The sequence below is a fragment of the Rhinolophus hipposideros genome (genome assembly GCF_964194185.1).
Source record: "Rhinolophus hipposideros genome assembly, chromosome: 21".
In the NCBI taxonomy this organism is placed as follows: domain Eukaryota; kingdom Metazoa; phylum Chordata; class Mammalia; order Chiroptera; family Rhinolophidae; genus Rhinolophus; species Rhinolophus hipposideros.
In genome coordinates this window covers 2,984,711-3,004,072 of record NC_138067.1, presented here as the reverse complement: position 1 = coordinate 3,004,072, position 19,362 = coordinate 2,984,711, and the positions used below count along the sequence as shown (strand labels likewise).

General features: G+C 44.6%; 1 protein-coding gene across 1 annotated transcript; it reads left to right on the top strand.

The window, feature by feature from the left end:
- Positions 1–5,459: 5,459 nt before the first annotated feature.
- DNAJA2 (DnaJ heat shock protein family (Hsp40) member A2) lies at positions 5,460–18,994 on the top strand. The gene is made up of 9 exons (XM_081032374.1): positions 5,460–5,950; positions 7,200–7,259; positions 7,552–7,775; positions 10,386–10,466; positions 10,726–10,859; positions 12,581–12,777; positions 16,249–16,393; positions 16,543–16,670; positions 17,259–18,994. Exons 1-9 carry the CDS (start codon positions 5,873–5,875, stop codon positions 17,448–17,450), a joined length of 1,239 nt encoding a protein of 412 aa, XP_080888500.1. The 5' UTR covers positions 5,460–5,872; the 3' UTR covers positions 17,451–18,994.
- Positions 18,995–19,362: the final 368 nt, after the last annotated feature.

Below are 19,362 nucleotides of genomic sequence, written 5' to 3'. Positions count from 1 at the left end.
ACATATTACAGAATTGTACACCTGAAACCTATGTACTTTACTAACCACTGTCACCCCAATAAACTTTAATAGAAAGAAAAAAAAAAAAGAAAGAAAAGAAAAAAGCGTTGCAGGAGTGGAGAGGTGTGGCATTTCTCTTCAGGCTACCATTGACCTGATGGCTTTCTAGATAAGGAGGGCTATTGTTCAAGACCCTTCTTATTCTGCCAGTCCACTAATCTGTCAGGAAAAAAGTATTTAAATGGCTTGTCTTTGGTTTGCTGAAAGACAATTTCAGAATGGGACCTCCTTTCAAGGAGACACAGAGTTGAACTACAATCATTTCAGTGAATTTCATCTCATGGATATCTCCCTAAACAATATTTTACTGTGGTTTCTTTCTGAGGAAAAGAGGGCTTCCATTGGCAAGGCCAACAGTCCTCTGAAATTCTTCTGTGTATTTTTCCAGTTAGACCTGAGTAGCTTGTTTCTTTAGTAGGGAAAATCTGCTAGCCAAGTTCACAGCTAAACCACAACTAAAGTAATGTCTCCATTACGTTGACCTAGAAACTGTAATTCAAAGCTACTGTTCTTACAATTTCGAGGTACCTATCCCTGAATCACAGGAGAAAGCTAATGACTTCAAGTTCAAATGGCAAATGCTGGTGCTGATGGCTGTTGGCTTTATATAGTCCCCTGGGAGCTCTTTAATTCCAGGATATTTTAAATTAATGCCCTCCATTCTGAAGAAAATTTAAATTTGTCTTTGGATTAAAACAACTTCCTTTAAAAATTAAACTATCCAAAAAAAAATTCAAAACTTGATTCAGCCTTGTATAATGTCCCTGAAGAATTAAATCCTATTTTCTAATAGTTGGAAAATAAAGAATAATTTCCAAGGCATTTTCATTTCTGGCATAGATACACATCTTAATTACAAGTCAAGTGTCCGTCAATATAGAACTAATTAAATGAATCATGGTACATCCTCACAATGTATGGAAGGATCATTTATACATGTATTACAAGCCAAGAATTAAGACAGTAGTGGAGTTGACAGCGAGTGAGCCAATAGCTAAAAATTTTAGAAATAAGGGGGAATTACCCTAGGGGTCAACAAATTGACAATGCAAGGCGGTGTAGTAGGTAATGTAGTCTGGGGACTGGAATGTAAAAGCTTTATGATTTTAGGAATGTAGGCGGGAGAAATCTGGGAACAGAAATGGGGATCACCCATCACAGGCTTCCCTTCTAAAATCTATACCAAATCCATTCACTCCTGTCCACTTTTATTGTTGCCAGCTTAGTCCACGATGTCTACCTTTACTTCTCTTTCTCCTGGATCCTGAGCTTCCTAGTTCGTTTCCTTGGTCCTTATTTACCAGAATTTTCTGTGTCTTTGATACTGATTTGTTTTAACCTAATGAAATTCACTGAGAAAGAAAGCAACTGATAAGAAAATTAAATGGAATCCCAAATTGTGACTACCTTGATAACTAAATCAGAATTGAATGAGCTTTCTCTATTCTATTCTTTTTTTTTTTTGCTCTGTCTTAGCTATTTCTTTTTTTCTGATTAAAGTAGGTTGAGACCTCTTGGCACTATGTCTCAGAGAAAGACTTGACAAATGTCACTACAGATTTTGGATGATTTTCCTAATCTGTTATCAATTGTACAATAATAATTGTTCTAACAGTTAAGGTGTGAAAATTTTATTAAGTAATTTCATAACTTTAGACTATTTTAAGGATTACATGCCAGACCAAAATCATCTGTTCTTCATGTGTGAAATTGACAAAATAAAAATATTAATATTGAACAATATTCTAGAAATGTATCCTATGGAAATAACAATATTCTATTAAAGAAGTGTATCCTACGGAAGCAACTAAAAAAAATACAGAATAGGCTACAAGGCTATTCATAGAAGCATGGTGGAAGGAGCATCAATGTTTTTAAAAAGTGTAAACAGTCTAAGTCTTCAAATATAGAATCACCTTAGACTGTTTTAAAAAATACAGTGCCCTGCCCTACTTCTGATCAAGCCAATCAGGACCTCTGGGAGGAAAGGCCCTGGCATTGGAATTTGTAAAAAGTTCCTCCAGGGGTTCTAATGTGTAGTTATCGAGTGAAGTATCTTAGGTGAATTTACCCAGTCTTATCTCTATGTGCACCATCAATATGTTGGGGGGGAGTATCCCAAATTTACACTTCCAGGGGACTGCCCCCCTTCCAACTCCATTCTTAGAAACTCAACTCCTTACTCAACATTTCTCCTTGGATAGCTAATAAGCACCTCTAATCTATTTATACTTTTAAGTGTTTTAACTGGTATCACCTGCTCTGTACATTCCAGACTACTTATATAAAAAGGAGGAAGCAAAACTACTGTCGGACCTGCCTGAATCATATGGACAGGGCTGTCTACATAAGGGATTACGTGGTTCTATATTCAGTTAGTTGTGAACAGTATGAATGTCCTTAAAAACACTGCACTTCATACACTCCCTCTCCACCCCAACCCCACAGTTACACAAGACCACCACATTTTAAAAAAGGAATTGAACAACAATGTGAGCCCCCCCGAAGTCTGAAATCACTCTAGCCTGGAACTTGAAGTTGTTGGCCTAGTGAGGGCAGCCCTCATATGCACTGTGACTCAGCATTTTCTGGGGCCTGAGACATGAAAGGAGATAAAGGTCTTGTTCCCTTCATGGCATTAGCTAAATCTGGAGTGACCTTAAAAACACAAAATCAGGGACTAAAATGTTACAGTGCTCACGCTGACACACGTGATGACCAGGAGGAAAGAGCATGTGTCAGAGTGAAACACACAGAACTGTTCTGAAATAACCTGTTGACCTGCAAAATTAGCCAATAAGAATGCTGATTATGATTAACACTCGGAAATGGAGAAAATATTGTAAATAAATGAAAACAGAATACAAATATGAACTCTGGTGACTGGTTTAGAGTCAGGTAAAAAAATCACTTAGAGCTAAGGAGGGAATTTACACAGCTACTCTTCACTAGAATATCAGAAGCTAAAATTGAACCACGTGAAGGTTTTTTTCCCCTTGCCAAAAAAAAAAAAATTGAGTAAAACTGAAACAAATAGAAAAGTCCAGCTCCTTTTGCTCTTTATGGGCAGGATGAAAATAAGATAAACTATATGAATGTTGCAATAAAGACAGTTTCCAGTTCCTATTTGCATGTGGAGCAGGAACTGATGAAGAGGATACAGTAATTGGCAGGCAGGGAGATCTGCAGAGGAGAGACCACAAAAAAGGACGGAGGGGCTGTCCGTCCACAAGGGCCATTGAGGAAATTGGGGACTCCGGCTGGGGAAGCCAGTAACTTAAATGAATAAAGACGATGAGTAGAGATGTGGAAACAGCCTATACGCGAATGGGCAAAAAACAATTGCTAACACTTACTTAGTTTTCCCTCCTGTACTCTGTATTGACTCTTTAATTCTCTAAACAAGCTAATGATATCCATTTTATTAAATCCCATTTTACACATGAGGAAAGAGACTCAGAAAAGTAAGTTGCTCAAACTCACATTGCTAATCAACCGCAGGGCCAGGCTACCCACCCATACAATCTGACTGCACCATTTTATGTTGCCTCTGATGAACGTCTTTAAACATGAAAAGGAAGTGGGGAAATTGAAATTATCGAGGCCTGTAATGCATTCAAAACCACGTGCGGCACTGAATTTCCCCTCGGAAACCTACAGCCTGTTAATGGAGTTCAGACTCACAGCAAAATACCATTCCAATCAGACCTTTCTACCAAAGGCAGACGCCAAAGGCAGTGGAATCGCAAACGGGACAGCCGTGTTCACCAGGCTCCGGGGTGCAGGAAGCGGGCACAGAGGGAGGAGCGAAGGGATAGGATTGGAGGGAACGGGGAGGCAGGTGGAAGGAGCCGCGAGGGCACGTTCGCGTGAACTTCTCCCCCGGCCTTCAGGGTAAATCTCCAACCCCCGGCAGGGGAGCAGGGCCTCGGCTACTAGGTCTCGATTCCCGAGACGCGCGGTTATCCTGAGATGCTTCTGCCGGAGTCTCTACCTCGGTTCCGACCAGATCCCCTTGTTTTTCTGTGTCTGTACGTCGTTAGCTGGTGGAAGGCAGGCTCATTTTGTAACAGTACCTCCCGCAGTCCAGGCGGCCTCTCGTGGGAGCCGCGTGGGAGGCGTGCAGCAAACACCTCGAGGTCAGGGGGTGGCAGTGGGCCCCCAGCCGTGACTGTCCGCCCGCCTCAGCGCGCCACCTAGACGCCCGCTGGAGGCCGGGTGCAGGCTCTGGAGGCCGGGGTGCAGGCTCTGGAGGCCGGGGTGCAGGCTCTGGAGGCGGGGTGCAGGCTCTGGAGGCAGGGTGCAGGCTCTGGAGGCGGGGTGCAGGCTCTGGAGGCCGGGGTACAGGCTCTGGAGGCCGGGGTGCAGGCTCTGGAGACGGGTGCAGGCTCTGGAGGCGGGGTGCAGGCTCTGGAGGCCGGGGTGCAGGCTCTGGAGGCGGGTGCAGGCTCTGGAGGCGGGGTGCAGGCTCTGGAGGCGGGGTGCAGGCTCTGGAGGCGGGGTGCAGGCTCTGGAGGCCGGGGTGCAGCTCTGGAGGCGGGGTGCAGGCTCTGGAGGCCGGGGTGCAGGCTCTGGAGGCGGGGTGCAGGCTCTGGAGGCCGGGGTGCAGGCTCTGGAGGCCGGGGTGCAGGCTCTGGAGGCGGGGTGCAGGCTCTGGAGGCGGGGGTGCAGCTCTGGAGGCGGGGTGCTGGCTCTGGAAGCCGGGGTGCAGGCTCTGGAGGCGGGGTGCAGGCTCTGGATGCCGGGGTGCAGTCTCTGGAGGCGGGGTGCAGGCTCTGGAGGAGGGGGTGCAGCTCTGGAGGCGGGGTGCAGGCTCTGGAGGCCGGGGTGCAGCTCTGGAGGCGGGGTGCAGGCTCTGGAGGCGGGGGTGCAGCTCTGGAGGTGGGGTGCAGGCTCTGGAAGCCGGGGTGCAGCTCTGGAGGCGGGGTGCAGGCTCTGGAGGCGGGGGTGCAGCTCTGGAGGTGGGGTGCAGGCTCTGGAAGCCGGGGTGCAGCTCTGGAGGCCGGGGTGCAGGCTCTGGAGGCGGAGCCGTGGACGCGGGGTCCGGGGACCGCGGCAGACCCACGCTGGGGCCGAGATGCCACGAGCCGTCGCGCGAGCACAGTCGCGGGACACGTGTGGCGCTCTCAAGGCGGACTAGGAATTACAGGATCCCTCGTTAAGTGCGACGATGTGGTCGTGCTTTACAACGGCGTCTATTAGCTACGCGGACTTGCGTTGTTCGTGAACCGAAATGATTCCTTAACACGCTGGCGGGCCGGGAGTCCGGGGCCGGCGACACACCTGGTGGCCTGCGGCTGCCGCGCTCCTGGCTGTAACTCACTACTTTGCGTGCATGTTTGGGAACTCCGTGTCGTGAGAGGCACACGACACACACACCCCCTCAGGTGCTGCCGTTCAGCGTCAGCCCGAGGGAACCCGAGTCGCAGGGTCCCCGGGCGGCGGCGTCTGGGCTCCCGCGGGAGCCCGGGCCGTTTTCCGCCGCCGGCCGCGGAGCTGACGGGGACGCGGCCCCCGTTCACGCCGTTCGGAGCGAGCTGAGTCCCCGGAGCGCCGCGCACTCCCCCCCATTCCCACGAGGAGGAGAAGCCGGCAGCCCCCGCGGGCTCCGCGGCCCCCCGTGACCCCCGGCGGCGCTCCGGGGGCCGCGCTCCGCACGGCGACGTCACGGCGCACGTGCGCGGGGTCAAAGTTTAGCTCCGCCCCCGCCTCCCTCTCGTTGTCTCCTCGGCCTGCGCTGCAGCCGCCGCCGCTGAGCTGCGCTCCGTCCGCCCCGCCGCCGTCCTGCCTGAGCGCTGCCCGGCCGCTCGCCATGGCGAACGTGGTCGACACGAAGCTGTACGACATCCTGGGCGTCCCGCCCGGCGCCAGCGAGAACGAGCTGAAGAAGGTGCGGGGAGCGAGCCGGGCGGGCAGGGCGTGAGGGGCGCGGGCCTGCGCGGCGGGGGCGGCCAGGCCGCGCTCCCCGGCGCCTCGCGAGCCGGCCGCCTGGGGCCCGGGCTGGGGGCGGCGCGGCGGGAGCGGCCGGCGGCGGGTCGCGCTCTCCGGCCGCGGCTGACCTTGGGCCGCCGGCCCCGCCCGGCCTCGGATGCAGCAGATAAAAGCCGGCGCTGCGCACACACGCGGGGACGCTCCGTCCCCTCCGCAGCCGCCGCCGGCGTCCCCGCGCCGGGGTCACCCCGGGAGGACGGGCCGGGCGCCGCGCATCCCGGGCCCGGAGACCCGCCGTCCGCGCCGCGCCGCCCCGCCTCCTCCGCGCGCGTGGGCGCGGGGCCGCGGCGGGCGCTTTGTTCTGCGGGCAGGCCCCGCGCGGGCCGTCCGCGCCCCGGGAAGAGGCCGTGGGCCCCGGCCGAGCACCTGGGTGGACACCGAGTGGAGATCCGCGGGAGGCCGCCCGCCGCTCCGCGCGGCGCCGCGAGCCTGGCCTCTCGGTGCAGAGCCGAGGCGTTTGGTGGCGCCCCGCGCACGTCCGGGGCTCGGAGGTTCCGGGTCGCGGGCGGGGACCACGCGTGCCCCCTGGGCAGGGGCCCGGGGCGCTCGGGGAGAAGGCACTTCCGGTTGCCGTGCCGGAAGTGCCGCTGTTATGTAACGCGTGTGTCCGCGCGGAGGCTTACGTGCCGCGGCCCCTGGGCGCTGCGGGCTCGCCGCGTCTGCGGTGCGGTCGCTCCCACCCCGAGGACCCCCAAGCCGCCCCTGGGTGAGAACCACGTGACCGGGGGCCTCCCGGGGCTTTTCCTCGTGCGCCCGTGGAGGAGCCTCCCGAGCAGGGTTCTGCCTTGGCTTAACTTCTAGTGCCGATGTCCGGCAGTTTGCAAAGCTTGGCGAGCACAGAGTCTTGATGTCGTTACTGGCCCTCAGAGACGTGTGGCAGTAGCAGAAGTTGGAATTTATTAATGCTTTGTTCTTCTCTGTGCGGTTTGGTTGTTTGTATCCGGGTCTGTATAACCTGTTTTCAGGTGTTACTGCTGTGGCTTGGTTAGCGAACAGTTTTAAGACGGGAAATGCCAGTAATCCCAGTGACTAAGAGAGACTCTCTGGAACGTTAGGGTTTCACGACGTTGCTTCTCAGAATATTGGGTTAGTGCTTGTAAGTCTTTAAATGGCTCTTTGTATGTAACTTTTTCTGTCCTTTATTGAAGGCCTACAGAAAGTTAGCCAAGGAATACCATCCCGATAAGAATCCAAACGCCGGTGACAAAGTAAGTTGTCTGAGACTTTTTCCCCTTGACGTTTCAGTTTTAAACTTAAGTTGCCCTCTTTGAAAAAAAGGAATGTTGTAAGAAAAGTCCGTTTATGCCCACAGAGCCAAGTTTTTGTGTTAAGAGGATTGTTTTTGTAGCAGGAATGCTAACGTTCTGGGTAGCGGTGGGTGATAAGTAGGATTGGAATGGAACCAAAGGCTACTTGTAGCTTTTACTATTAAGTAGACCCTGACTTCCTTTCCCCACCCTTCTATTTGAAAATCCAATTGATGTTCCTTTCTCCTTACAGTTCAAAGAAATCAGTTTTGCATATGAAGTCCTATCAAATCCTGAGAAGCGGGAGTTATATGACAGATATGGCGAACAAGGTCTTCGGGAAGGCAGCGGCGGAGGAGGTGGCATGGATGACATTTTCTCTCACATTTTTGGTGGGGGATTGTTCGGCTTCATGGGCAATCAGAGTAGAAGTCGAAATGGCAGAAGAAGAGGAGAAGACATGATGCATCCACTCAAGTGAATATCTTTTTTTCTTTAAAAAAAAAAACAACTAAGTGCTTTTGTTTTCAAGTAGTAATCCTCAGTAGTAAGAGAAAAGGTATCCAAAAATGTTCTGTCCTTCATCAGAAAATAAAATCTTCCATTTGCTTTACTGTCCTCATTTGAATTTGATAACCTGGGTGTTTGCATTTTGCTACAAATCTTGATGGTGGTTGGTGTTTTTACTGAGTAGGAAGGTTGTTTGTTTTATGCTTCTGGTGGTGCTTGTTACTATATGGTTTAAATTTTTAATTATGAAGATTCTCTTCTTTGACGTATTTAAATCTTTCAAATTAGCTTTTATTTAAAAACTTAAACAGTGAGTGACTATCTGGCTAGTTTATTTACATGTTGTAGTCACTCATTACTTGATCCTCAGTGTGAACTCTTCTAAATTGGTTTCCATGGATCTTGCTGGCTTCAAGCCTGACATTAACCTGCCAACATACGAATAGTGTCTGACCTTGATCTTAGACTGGGAATCCATGAGCCCTCTACAATATGAAAATAGCTATTTTACTTTGCAAAATTGTGAGGTCTTCTATCCTGTCAATTTATTCGTTAACCAATAATGATTTTACTAGTAAATGCCAGAGACTGAATTTCAAGTGTTCATTTGTAATTCATGTTGTATAATTTATACATTTGAGTAGATTAGAGGAAGTAAAGTGTAATCTGTTACATTGTTTGAGTCTTATTCTTAAATGTGTTTGTATTTTAAAAGAATTAACCCTCAGAAATAAATTATCATTTGGATATCATCTCAATAATAGGCAGTATGGATTAGTTCTTTTAGATTCTTCTTTGATATAGAAATGGTCTAAAAAGTAAATAGGATGAAGAGAGTGTTTATTGTATCTTACGGTTCTTCATCTTCTCCATAAAAATTTTTTCATACTTTACAGTAAATGCAGTTTTATTCCCTACTGTTTTCTTTTAACATTATTTTAAATTTCCCTATTAGGACAATGTTTCATTTTGTGTGACTTTATAATATTCCATTCCATGATTTATTTAATCATTCGCCTTTTCTATAGGATGTTGCCAGTTTTTCTCTGTAATAAATAGTGCTGCTGTGAGTATCTTTATATACAGCTTTGTCTCTGCTTGGCACAGATTCCCAGGAAGGCATCCGTGTTTTGAGGCCGATAGATACAGTTAAATTGTACTGTAGAGGACTGAGCCAGTTTAGTCCCACTGGGGAAGGGTGCCAGCTTTACCAGACCATTACCCACATTTTTCCTTCCTTGGCCATGTTTGTTGAAGTGAGGATTTTTCTGGCCTCTTAAATAGTGGTTTTGCTTACTAATTGAAATTTAATACATCAGGGGAAAAGACCTACCTATTCGTTTTCTGTAAACCATTGGTGAAAGGTCTTATGAAGTACAAAAACACAGGTGCAACCAAGTGCTTTTGTCTGAGGTTAAGCTGTAGAAGTGTCAGTATTTGGAAGTGCTGGTAGTGTTTTGTCCATAAGTGTTTTATTCTTATACTGCCTAGAATGTATATAGTCTTAGCTTAAGATAAAAATTTTGAGAAAATTCAAATGCCACAAAATAGGATAGGTGCTTTGCAGAATACTCCCAACTATTTTTTGTTCCTCTATTTTAAAGTAAACATGTACTAGTAAAGGAGATTTAAAAACACAATGAGAAGGGTAAGACCAGACTAAATGCATCATTGCCAGATCCTAAATGAAGAGTAGTCTTGAGACTTCTGATATACATAGGTTTGTTTTTTGTTTGTTTGTTAGGTTAGTTTGGAAAGGAGTGGTCCTGTAATTCACATATGCTGTATGAATAAAGGCGAGTTGGGTTTTAGCAGTGGTATTTTTTAATAGATTTTTTAAAATCAACCTGTTTTGGGTTGTAGAGCTCTTTGAAAACCTGATAAAAGTTGTTGAAATACACAGTAGTACGTATAACTCACTGGGTTCTTCAGTGGTTTAACACTTGTAGGCTCTCTGTTGAAAAGCTGTTCTTTTTTTCCTCTGATGAAAACCTTTTCCTTTGTCACGCTGTAGATAAGGCCACTTTTTTTTTTTTTTTGAGACATGCAATCTGAGTGCCTCCCATAGGTTGTAATATGACTTTGTAGCCTTTGTAAATTGTTTTTGGAGGGATGAGAGCCTTGTAATAGAGCGTGGACACTAGAGGTAGGCAGTCTGGGATCTTGGGCAGATCACTGAACCTCTCTGCCTTGATTTTGTCTTGTAAAAGGGGGAGAATAATTGTACCTTCTTCAGAGGCTTAGATTAGGTGGAGGTCTCCTGCCTGAGGCCAGAAAAAGGTTGTGGTGCTTTGGGTTTAAGCAGTTAGTTACCAGCTTTATCAGAAAAGGCAACGCTGCAGACTGTTGGCCTCATCCTATAGGTTCTGGCTTTGGACACGATATGTACTGTCCAGAATCATAAAATCTGCCTGCTAATTGGAGCCATAAAATAAAATCTCAGTCAGATGACTTAATGTGTTTTTGAAGTCTTCGTTTTAAAAGGTTGTAGTGGAATTCACTGTACCAGCTGTCATTTATATCTTGTATTTAAGAGAACTTGGCAAATTCGATTGAACCTAATTCTTTTCTCCCCAGAGTATCTTTAGAAGATCTGTATAATGGCAAGACAACCAAACTACAACTTAGCAAGAATGTACTCTGTAGTGCATGCAGTGGGTAAGTGTGTGTTCTTGTCCCTGAAATAAATTTAATCTATTCTTTCAGTGGTACATTGAGTCTATTCCATATAAAAATTGTTCATGATTTAAAACGACCCAACACAGAACATTTTCTGATACTTCTGAATGGCAGTTTAAGTATCAGTCATTGGGGGTTGAAGAGCACAGTTGAAGGTGAAAAGCACAGTTCCTATTTGTCATGACCTACTGGAATGGTCTCTGGGCAAACATCTAATTGGTTCTTTTGCTTGCTGTAGCCAAGGAGGAAAGTCTGGAGCCGTGCAGAAGTGTAGTGCCTGTCGGGGTCGAGGTGTTCGCATCATGATCAGACAGCTGGCTCCGGGGATGGTACAGCAGATGCAGTCTGTCTGTTCCGACTGTAACGGAGAAGGTACACGTGCCCGGACCCCTCTGCTTTTAGTTGGAATGGTTGGGAATACAGAAATGGAAGAGGCTTACAGTTTTTCTTTTTTAACGCATGTTTGTATTTGTCTCATACAGACAGAGTTCTAAAAGAAAAATGTGAAAATAATTATTCCATCATCTAGAGGCCCAGTGAACACAGATAAAACAGTAACTATTATGTTCAGTGAAATGTTCCTCTTTCCTAAATTCCAAAAAGATGGGCAGTGTGTTGTCCTTTTATGTTTAAAAGGTGATATTTGATAAAGAGGGAAAAGAAAATTGTTTAGTTACCATTCTGGTAAAGTTGGGGGATTTAACTGTAAGCTTTAGTTAGCTTTTGAGGCCAGATACTAAGATTGAAGCTCTTCTCACGAAAGTCAATGTTTTAAGCTTTATGCGCTGAATTGTTTCTGAAACTGCTGCTCACCTCTGCCCCTCTGCGCTTTTATAGCCACAGGTAGTATGGAAACAAATGGGCACAAGTGTCTTCCAGTTAAACGTGGACGTGCCCAGTCGGGTAGTGAGCCTTCATTTGCCAGCCCATGTTCTAGAGCAGTGGTATCCAAAGGCATTTTTCTGAGATGATGGAAGTGTTCTCTGTATGCAGCATCTAGTGCGGTAGCCACTAGCCTCCTGTGGCTGCTGAGTACTGGGAATGTGGCTAGCGTGACTGAGGAGCTCAACTTTTCATTTTAATTGATTTGAACTTAGCCACGTATGGCTAGTGGCCACCATATTGGACAGCACAGTTTTAGAAGATCCTTTACTAAGTTGCTTCTGGAAGTGACGAGATAATTGGGAGAAGCTTAGTGTTATATTCCCCTCCTAGAGAATTTCAGTGCATTGTATGTTATTGCAGTTGCTGACAACTGCTGCTGTCAAACCCAAGTTGAAAGAAAACCTTCCATGTACAAGTTTTAGGAACTGGCATTTTTCAGAACATACTTTGCAAAGTCAGCGTTCTAGAAACAGTCCCTGAAGTCATTAATTATACACGTCATCTAAGCATCAAAGTGTATGAATAGTCAGCGGTTAGAAATGTATGCAATTTTTTCACAATCTGCTATGTACAACTTTAATTTTACTTTATTATATACTGTCAAATATTTCAGAAGAATACCTAGAAAAGAAACTGTGTTGTCCTAAACATGGTGTGGAGAGGTGCCAGTGCCAGTTAAATTCAACCATCTCTAATTGGTTTTGGAAATTCTCAGGGATCGTGTACCTCAATAAAGGGGAGATCCGTAAGAGGTCACCTGAGCAGGTTTTAGTGTATGAAATAAATAAAATCCAGTACCAACTATACATCGTAGAAAACAGCCGTAAAGGATATTTAAAATTTTGAGTTCTGTGTTCATTGTTAAACTTACATGAAACTAAGACTGAAAACAAAATATGAAGACGCGTTTGTAGAAGCTCCAGCATCTGACCGCCCATTGTTTCATTGATCCTTATTAGGCTTTAACTTTAGGAAGTAGAGTCAGGAGTCAAGAAAGTATTTTAAGGTATATTATACTCTGAAATAGAGGAGACTGGGTAGCAGTAAGATGTGAGTTTTTGTTGTCAGGAATGATGCTTTAAACTTTGGGTAGCAATTAAAGGAAGTTCAGAAAATGTATTTAATGAATAAAGGCATTACCAAGACCTGCCTTACCTAGAGTGCAGTATAGCACTGTTGCTGGAAGTTTGAATGACCTCTCTTTGCAGGAGAGGTAATTAATGAAAAGGACCGCTGTAAAAAATGTGAAGGGAAGAAGGTGATCAAAGAGGTCAAGATTCTGGAAGTCCACGTGGACAAAGGCATGAAACATGGACAGAGAATCACATTCACAGGGGAAGCAGACCAGGCCCCCGGAGTGGAACCTGGAGACATTGTTCTTTTGCTACAGGAGAAAGAACACGAGGTAATTTCCTTTTTGTTTGTTTTATTCAGAAATGTGTCTTGTGTGTGAGATACAGGTTAGACCTGTTTGGGTTCTCTGGAGCAACCCTGAACACAGGCCGAAGTTGTGGAGAGGGCGGCTGAGTGCCTGAGAGTTGACTTGTTCATAGATCAGCAAGGCAGGTGCAGTGAGACGCGCTGTGGGAGTCACATTCGGTCCCAGCTTGGCCATTGGCCAGCACGGTGACCTTATGTAACCCTGATGTCTCTGTACCCCATTTCCTTGTTTATGAAAACAAGGGCACTGGACCAGGTGATCTAAGGTGGCTTACTTTTCACTGGGAAACGCCTTTGATGGGTGGGGAGTGGATAAGGCTTCAGGCCTCAGTGCTGCTGTTGGTTTGTTTTACATACTGGGTATCCAGGCGAGCTGTTCTTGAAAGAAAAGGTTCTGAAGTTTCAAAATGTTTCCGTTTTTGGATTTCTGGTTGAATCTGTATGGTATCTGTTACCTACGAGGGAGACATAATTGACTAGCCCAACGATGTGGTCTGGTGTTTGTTTTTTGATTATACCATTGTACCTGTGTTAGTTAATGTGCTGTATATGGTATACTGTAGACCTTTACTCAGGGAGAATGTATCGAGCTAGTCGAGAAACATCCCTGTGGTACTCACCCACATTCTTGAATATGGAAGCATTTGACAGGGTTCTGGCTTTGAATTTGATCACATTGATTCAGGTTCTTCTGAAAGTCTTTACATTCCAGGTCAGCCATCTTTTTAGTTTACACTCAAGTTTTCTCCCAGTTGATGGTGGTTTCTACAAATAAATTTTTTAACTCACTTCAGGAATCCAGTAGAGAACAAAACCACAGTGAGAGGCCAATTCTGGGAATTTGGTTAGGTTCATGCCTTCTAGGCTGTGTTTTCCCCTGAACTAGCCTTGCTCTGCAGAGCTATAAATTATGTAGATATAGATATAGATATTGGCCTTTCGTGGATATTGCCAATCTCACAAATGGTAAGGTTCTCCTAGATTGCTTAAAAATAGAGGAGTAATTTTTAGAATTCTGCCTTGGGGTCTTACAAGTTGAAATATTTGTAACTCTTACAAGATTCTCTATTAACTGGCGTTTTAAGCCATTTCCTCATTTGCTTAATCTTACCTTCCATGCATGACACCATGCAAGGCAGGAAGACAGCCGAGTAACTGATGTTTATAGACCCCTTGGGCATAGACTAGAGTCAGCTGTATTGTAAGATGGCACAGGGTGTGGGTATTCTCACTGGTATGTCACTGGGGCAGTTATCACTTGATGTCTGGCAGTGCAGCCGCGGGACTGGCGTGAGGAAGTTACGAAGTAATGCTTATTTGGAGCAGAGCAGAAACGATGTTTTTGGGTTTGGGGCGTGTCAAACTTGATGGTGAAACTTTGTCCCCCTAACTAAGTTCAGTCTTTAATGTTGCTGTATCATTAAATGGGGATTTGCAAAATAGAGGTCACTGGTTGTGGAGACAAGGGACTTAAGTTCTGACTCTCATTTACTAGTTTTGGCCTCCCTGGGCTTGGCTTGCTTAACTGAAAACAAAGCTAGTCTTCTCTCAGAAGACTGGTGTAGAATCAAACGAGGTAACGAATAAGCTGCTTTTCTTTCTTGGGGCTGTGGGAGGCGTTTGGAAGTAAGTCACTTAAAATTGTTGGCAGCAGTGGAATTGCATGGAATTTCCAACAGACAGCAGATGTCATTGGTTATCTAAAGTAAAACGTAGAAATGGTAAAGGTTAGAATGCACGTTCATATAGTAAGAAGGCAAAGGTTCCTTCTTGGTTTTATCATGACAAGTAAAATTTGACCCCAAGGTGAGATTTAGGCAGTTGTTTAATTTATACCACTGAAAATACTCTGAACCTTCTGAAGAAAACTCAACTAGTTTGAACTAGTTCATGAAAAAGCTACTAGTTACTTTGTGTAGGGCTTTTTTTTTTCTCTGGTCGCAACACTGGTGTTGAAGTAAGTGTGAGGCCATGAGATTACGGTTCACGCTGTATCTGAAACAGTCTAGATGTTCTGAGCCAAGACATTCAGTTTGGGGAGGATATCATGTGTGTTCCTCGTTCATGGTGCGTGTGTGATTGTGGGGTGAGCTGGGTGCACTTGTGCTGCGTAGAACCACAGTGTCTGGCGATGCTAGTCCCCCACCCCCACTACACACCATCCTTGTTTTCATAAATTATTATAGCTTTTCAGTGGTTTACTGTCTGGTTCTTGGTAGTGCCTCCCATTAATCTTGTTTTTCAGAAATTCCCTGAGTGTTCTTGCTTGTTTATTCTCTGGTTTGGTTTGGCGTCATCTTGACTAACTTAACCACCCTCTTCCCCTCCCACACACACACCCTTACACACACACACACACACACACACACACAAACTCTGATACCATTTTTTATTGGAATCACTTTACGTTGAGCCCTTCTATCCAGGAACATGGTGTCCCTTCTTGCTCCCTGCTTCTAATAGTTGTAATTTAATGAAAGGATATTTGGTGAAAGATGATGCAGGTTTCCTGGTGCTGCTGAGGCGGCCGGTCCAGGAGCCCTGGTCAAGGTAATGGTGTGAGAGTAGCCTTCCTTTGTGGGGAAATTTGGGAGGATAATTTAGGAAAAGGGGATATCTTTCAGCTTTCCTCTTCTCTCTGAATGAACCATCCAGCATTCTTTGCAAGAGAGATTTGTATTGAAAAAAGGCGAGGTGATGTTTCACTGCAGTTAATTTTGTTTCATCTTAAATTTTAAAAGTTAAGTATATAGCTATTTGTAAATTCCATTAAATAAAAATTACAAGCTGGGCATGTGTGAAATTGGATACATTTTTCTGACACATTGAAAGCTTGGAAGCAGTCCAGGTTTATTGAATAATCTTTATGGTGACCTAGTCCATAGGCTTATTCTGTGTGATTTACATTCATCTAAGCAAGTTTTGGGTTTTAGGTGAGATAAAATTCGTTTATGTATGTGTGAAGCATGGGATTTAAGCTTCTGTACTGACTGAGCATTACTAGTTCAACTTCCTATGTTGAACTTGGACCCTTCTTTGTTAGGCTCACGTCTGGAGAGCACTCCGGGGTGAACTGGTTGTACAGAACCCCGCTGGGCTTTCTACACCTTTTTGCGCAGAGGCAGGATCAGGAAATGGGCCTGCGGAATAGACCCAGTTCTGGTTTTGGAGCCTTAGCTATGCCTTATGAGCTATTTTCACAATTCCAGAGCTTGTCCGATAGAAGTTTCTAGCATATTACTTGAGATTTCCTTGCATAATTCTAGCATATTACTAGATTTCCTTGCATAAATTTAGGGAATTTGGAACGGTGGCAGTTTGGCCTCTGCAGTGAATGGTAGAATTAAAGTTTTAAAATTGATTCGAGGAACACAGCACAACAGAGTATGGTGCCATCATTTTTAAAAAATATATTTCTTGTGCACTTTATTTGTAGGTGTTCCAGAGAGATGGGAATGATTTGCACATGACATATAAGATAGGACTTGTTGAAGCTCTGTGTGGATTTCAGTTCACATTTAAGCACCTTGATGGTCGTCAGATTGTGGTGAAATACCCCCCAGGCAAAGTGATTGAACCAGGTAAATCGCTATTTTTGTCTGATCCAAGAGTCCATGTGTTCTTTTACAGTTTGTCATTTTTTTTAGATTAGGTGACTCTTAATGTTATGGAGCACTTTCTTCTTGGATGAAATTCTTACTGCTTTCCCCATTACTTACTCAAATAATAGGATGTGTCCGTGTAGTTCGCGGTGAAGGAATGCCACAGTATCGTAATCCCTTTGAAAAAGGTGATCTTTACATAAAGTTTGATGTGCAGTTTCCTGAAAACAACTGGATCAACCCAGACAAGCTTTCTGTAAGTGTTCTCCAAATTTAAGCAACAGATGAATTAAGGCTTAATAATAGGTGTTTCTTTTCACCTTCCATTTGGTTTTGGTGCTAAGATTAGATCACACAACTTTTAATATTTTACTTGTTACGTATTTGAGTGATTAATGGGCTGTCCTGGTTGTTAATAAAATGAGGATTACTGGTGTAAATGTTTTTGGGGCCAAGCCAGGAATAGTAAAGGAGAAAGCGGATTGGAGGTGATGGGCTGGTGGGAGGTTGGGACCCCCTGGAGAGCGATTCCTCACCTGAAGAGGGCAGCCCCAGCTTAGCGTCTTCTGGTTATTCAATGCAGGAAGAGAGTCTGGTGTAACATTTTCCAGTGTTTAAGCATTGGCAACTAATTTTGTTTTGCTTTTGTTTTTTTCTAAGCAATATGTGGGTTGCACAAAAGATGTCTGCAGATTTGGCCTGTGGGTCATCAGTTTGTGGTCTGGCTTAAAGTGCAAAGACATCTATTTTCACTCTCAAAGAAGCACGCACCTTGAAAGGGATCAAAAGGGAGGTTAATGAAGATATCTTGCAACTAACCTTGTTCTTGTCTGTTGTAATGAAGGAACTAGAAGATCTTCTGCCCTCTAGACCAGAAGTTCCCAACATAATTGGAGACACAGAGGAGGTAGAGCTTCAGGAATTCGATAGCACCCGGGGCTCAGGAGGTGGCCAGCGACGTGAAGCCTACAATGATAGCTCTGACGAAGAGAGCAGCAGCCATCATGGGCCGGGGGTGCAGTGTGCCCATCAGTAAACTCTACAGACAAATTGCACAAGTGGATTTTCTTTCCACGTTTGCCTGGTTTGTTTTCAGCGATCCAGCTGGAGTGTCTGGGTCAGTTGGGATGAACTGATGGACATCTGTTGGTCTATGTGTAACTTTTAAAATTGGTATAGTATCTCCAGAGTGTATAATTTAAACTAACCACAAAGCTTTACATCTTCATTTTGACTGTTCTGTAGCAAAATAAAGCACTTGAAAGGAAACAAGACCCCCTTTCACACATGGGTTTTAAGTTTCAGTCTTGGCATCTGTGCTTAATTTTTATCGGTTTTGTGTAGAGTTTTTTTGTTTAATATTTTAAATTCAAATCCCACATTGTAAAGTTTGTGTACAATTTGTCCTGAAGCTTTGTGTTTGGCTGCACCCGCATAAGCTGCTACAAATAGAATAAAGAATTTCATAGCCTGTATCTATCATTTAGGTGCATGGAAAAATGGGCTTTGCACACAATGGGTTTGGAGCTGACTGGGAACATGGAAAAAACTGCATTAGCTGTGGTTGTAAAGATTTTTGGGTTTTTTTTTTTTTTTTTTTTTAACATCTTGTGAAAGGTTTTTGAAACTCAATAATAAAAAGCAGTTGGTGTAAATTATTCTTTGTGTCACATTTTTAGAAGGAAGAGCATATTTTGAACTAGAGGCTGTATCCTTAGTTCTGGTTCTTAAGCAGCCCTTAAAAACCCATTGGCCTGAAGCTTTCGCCTCAGGCATGTGCCCATTTGATAGTTTTAAAAGGCAAAAGAAAGTTTGATATGTTGGTAGAAACAGGCTGTATTGGTTTCAGTTGATGCTTTGTAGACTCGAGGACATCTGAGTTGTGTAACTCGCATCCGGGCCAGGGTAACCTAGCCTCTGTATCTCCCCACCGCCCCCTTTTTAAAAATAAGGTAACAGTAAATCAATATTAGAACCATGTGTGCGTAGAACCTGTTAAAATGCTGTTTTCATTAAATGTTAAGTTAAAAATTATCTGTCTCCATTAAGTTGAATATTTGAGTTTCGGGGAAGCGTTGATTATTACTCATGTTTTATAAGAGGAAGACTCAGAATGGTATGAGAAAAATCAGGTGAAACTACTATGAAAAGGATGTTGTATTGCTCTTTCCATCTTCCGACTATTACCTTCTTTTCATTCCCAGAACACACTTTAATTTTAGGGAAAAGAGGCATCAGTTGTACATTTTACATTTGTAAAAGAAATGGGGGAAACTGAAAACTAAAATGTTGAAATGTATTATTTCATCCCTAAGCCTTAGTATACCTGTAGTTTATTTCTAGGTCTTCTAGACCCTGGATGGAACAAAAGGTGTCCTGGCATTAAGGCCCATGGGGTTTAAATTACTGTCCTATCCACTCTACCTCCATTGTACAAAAAATATTTTAAAACCAACCTGGGCAACATTCAACAGCATAGTAGTTTTGTATTCAAGGTTACTTCCCACGACCACTTGAAGCGCAAGAAATGCAGTGGCAATATAAAGTTTGTAGCCTTTCCAATAAAGGTTTATAAAACATTAGAGTTGTTCAGTGTAGTCTTTCTTTCCATTCTTCTACCCAGGTTTATTTTTACTATAGCAAAACCATATGGAAGGGGAGTGAGGCCTTGTTGAGATTGTTACTTCACTCAGTCTGCTTGTTGCGCTTTGCAGAGCACCTGTCTAGAGAATAAGCATATATAGTATCAAGCACCATCACAAAGAACCTTTCATAACAGCTTGATTGTAATATAACTTCTATACTGTTAAGTATACTTTTTGTAAAACGGGTGCATTTTGGGTTGGGAGGTTACTACCATGTTTCCCCAAAAGTAAGACCTACCCTGAAAATAAGCCCCAGTTAAGATCTCAGCCAAACAGACGCATTTAGTACATTATGACGATGTT

Bases quoted from the DNA above. Each gene is read 5' to 3' on its own strand.
- DNAJA2 (XM_081032374.1), top strand. From the start codon at position 5,873: ATGGCGAACGTGGTCGACACGAAGCTGTACGACATCCTGGGCGTCCCG. The intron at 5,951-7,199 runs GTGCGGGGAGCG...CCTTTATTGAAG, and splicing joins GCGAGAACGAGCTGAAGAAG to GCCTACAGAAAGTTAGCCAA. The intron at 10,467-10,725 runs GTAAGTGTGTGT...TGCTTGCTGTAG, and splicing joins CTCTGTAGTGCATGCAGTGG to CCAAGGAGGAAAGTCTGGAG.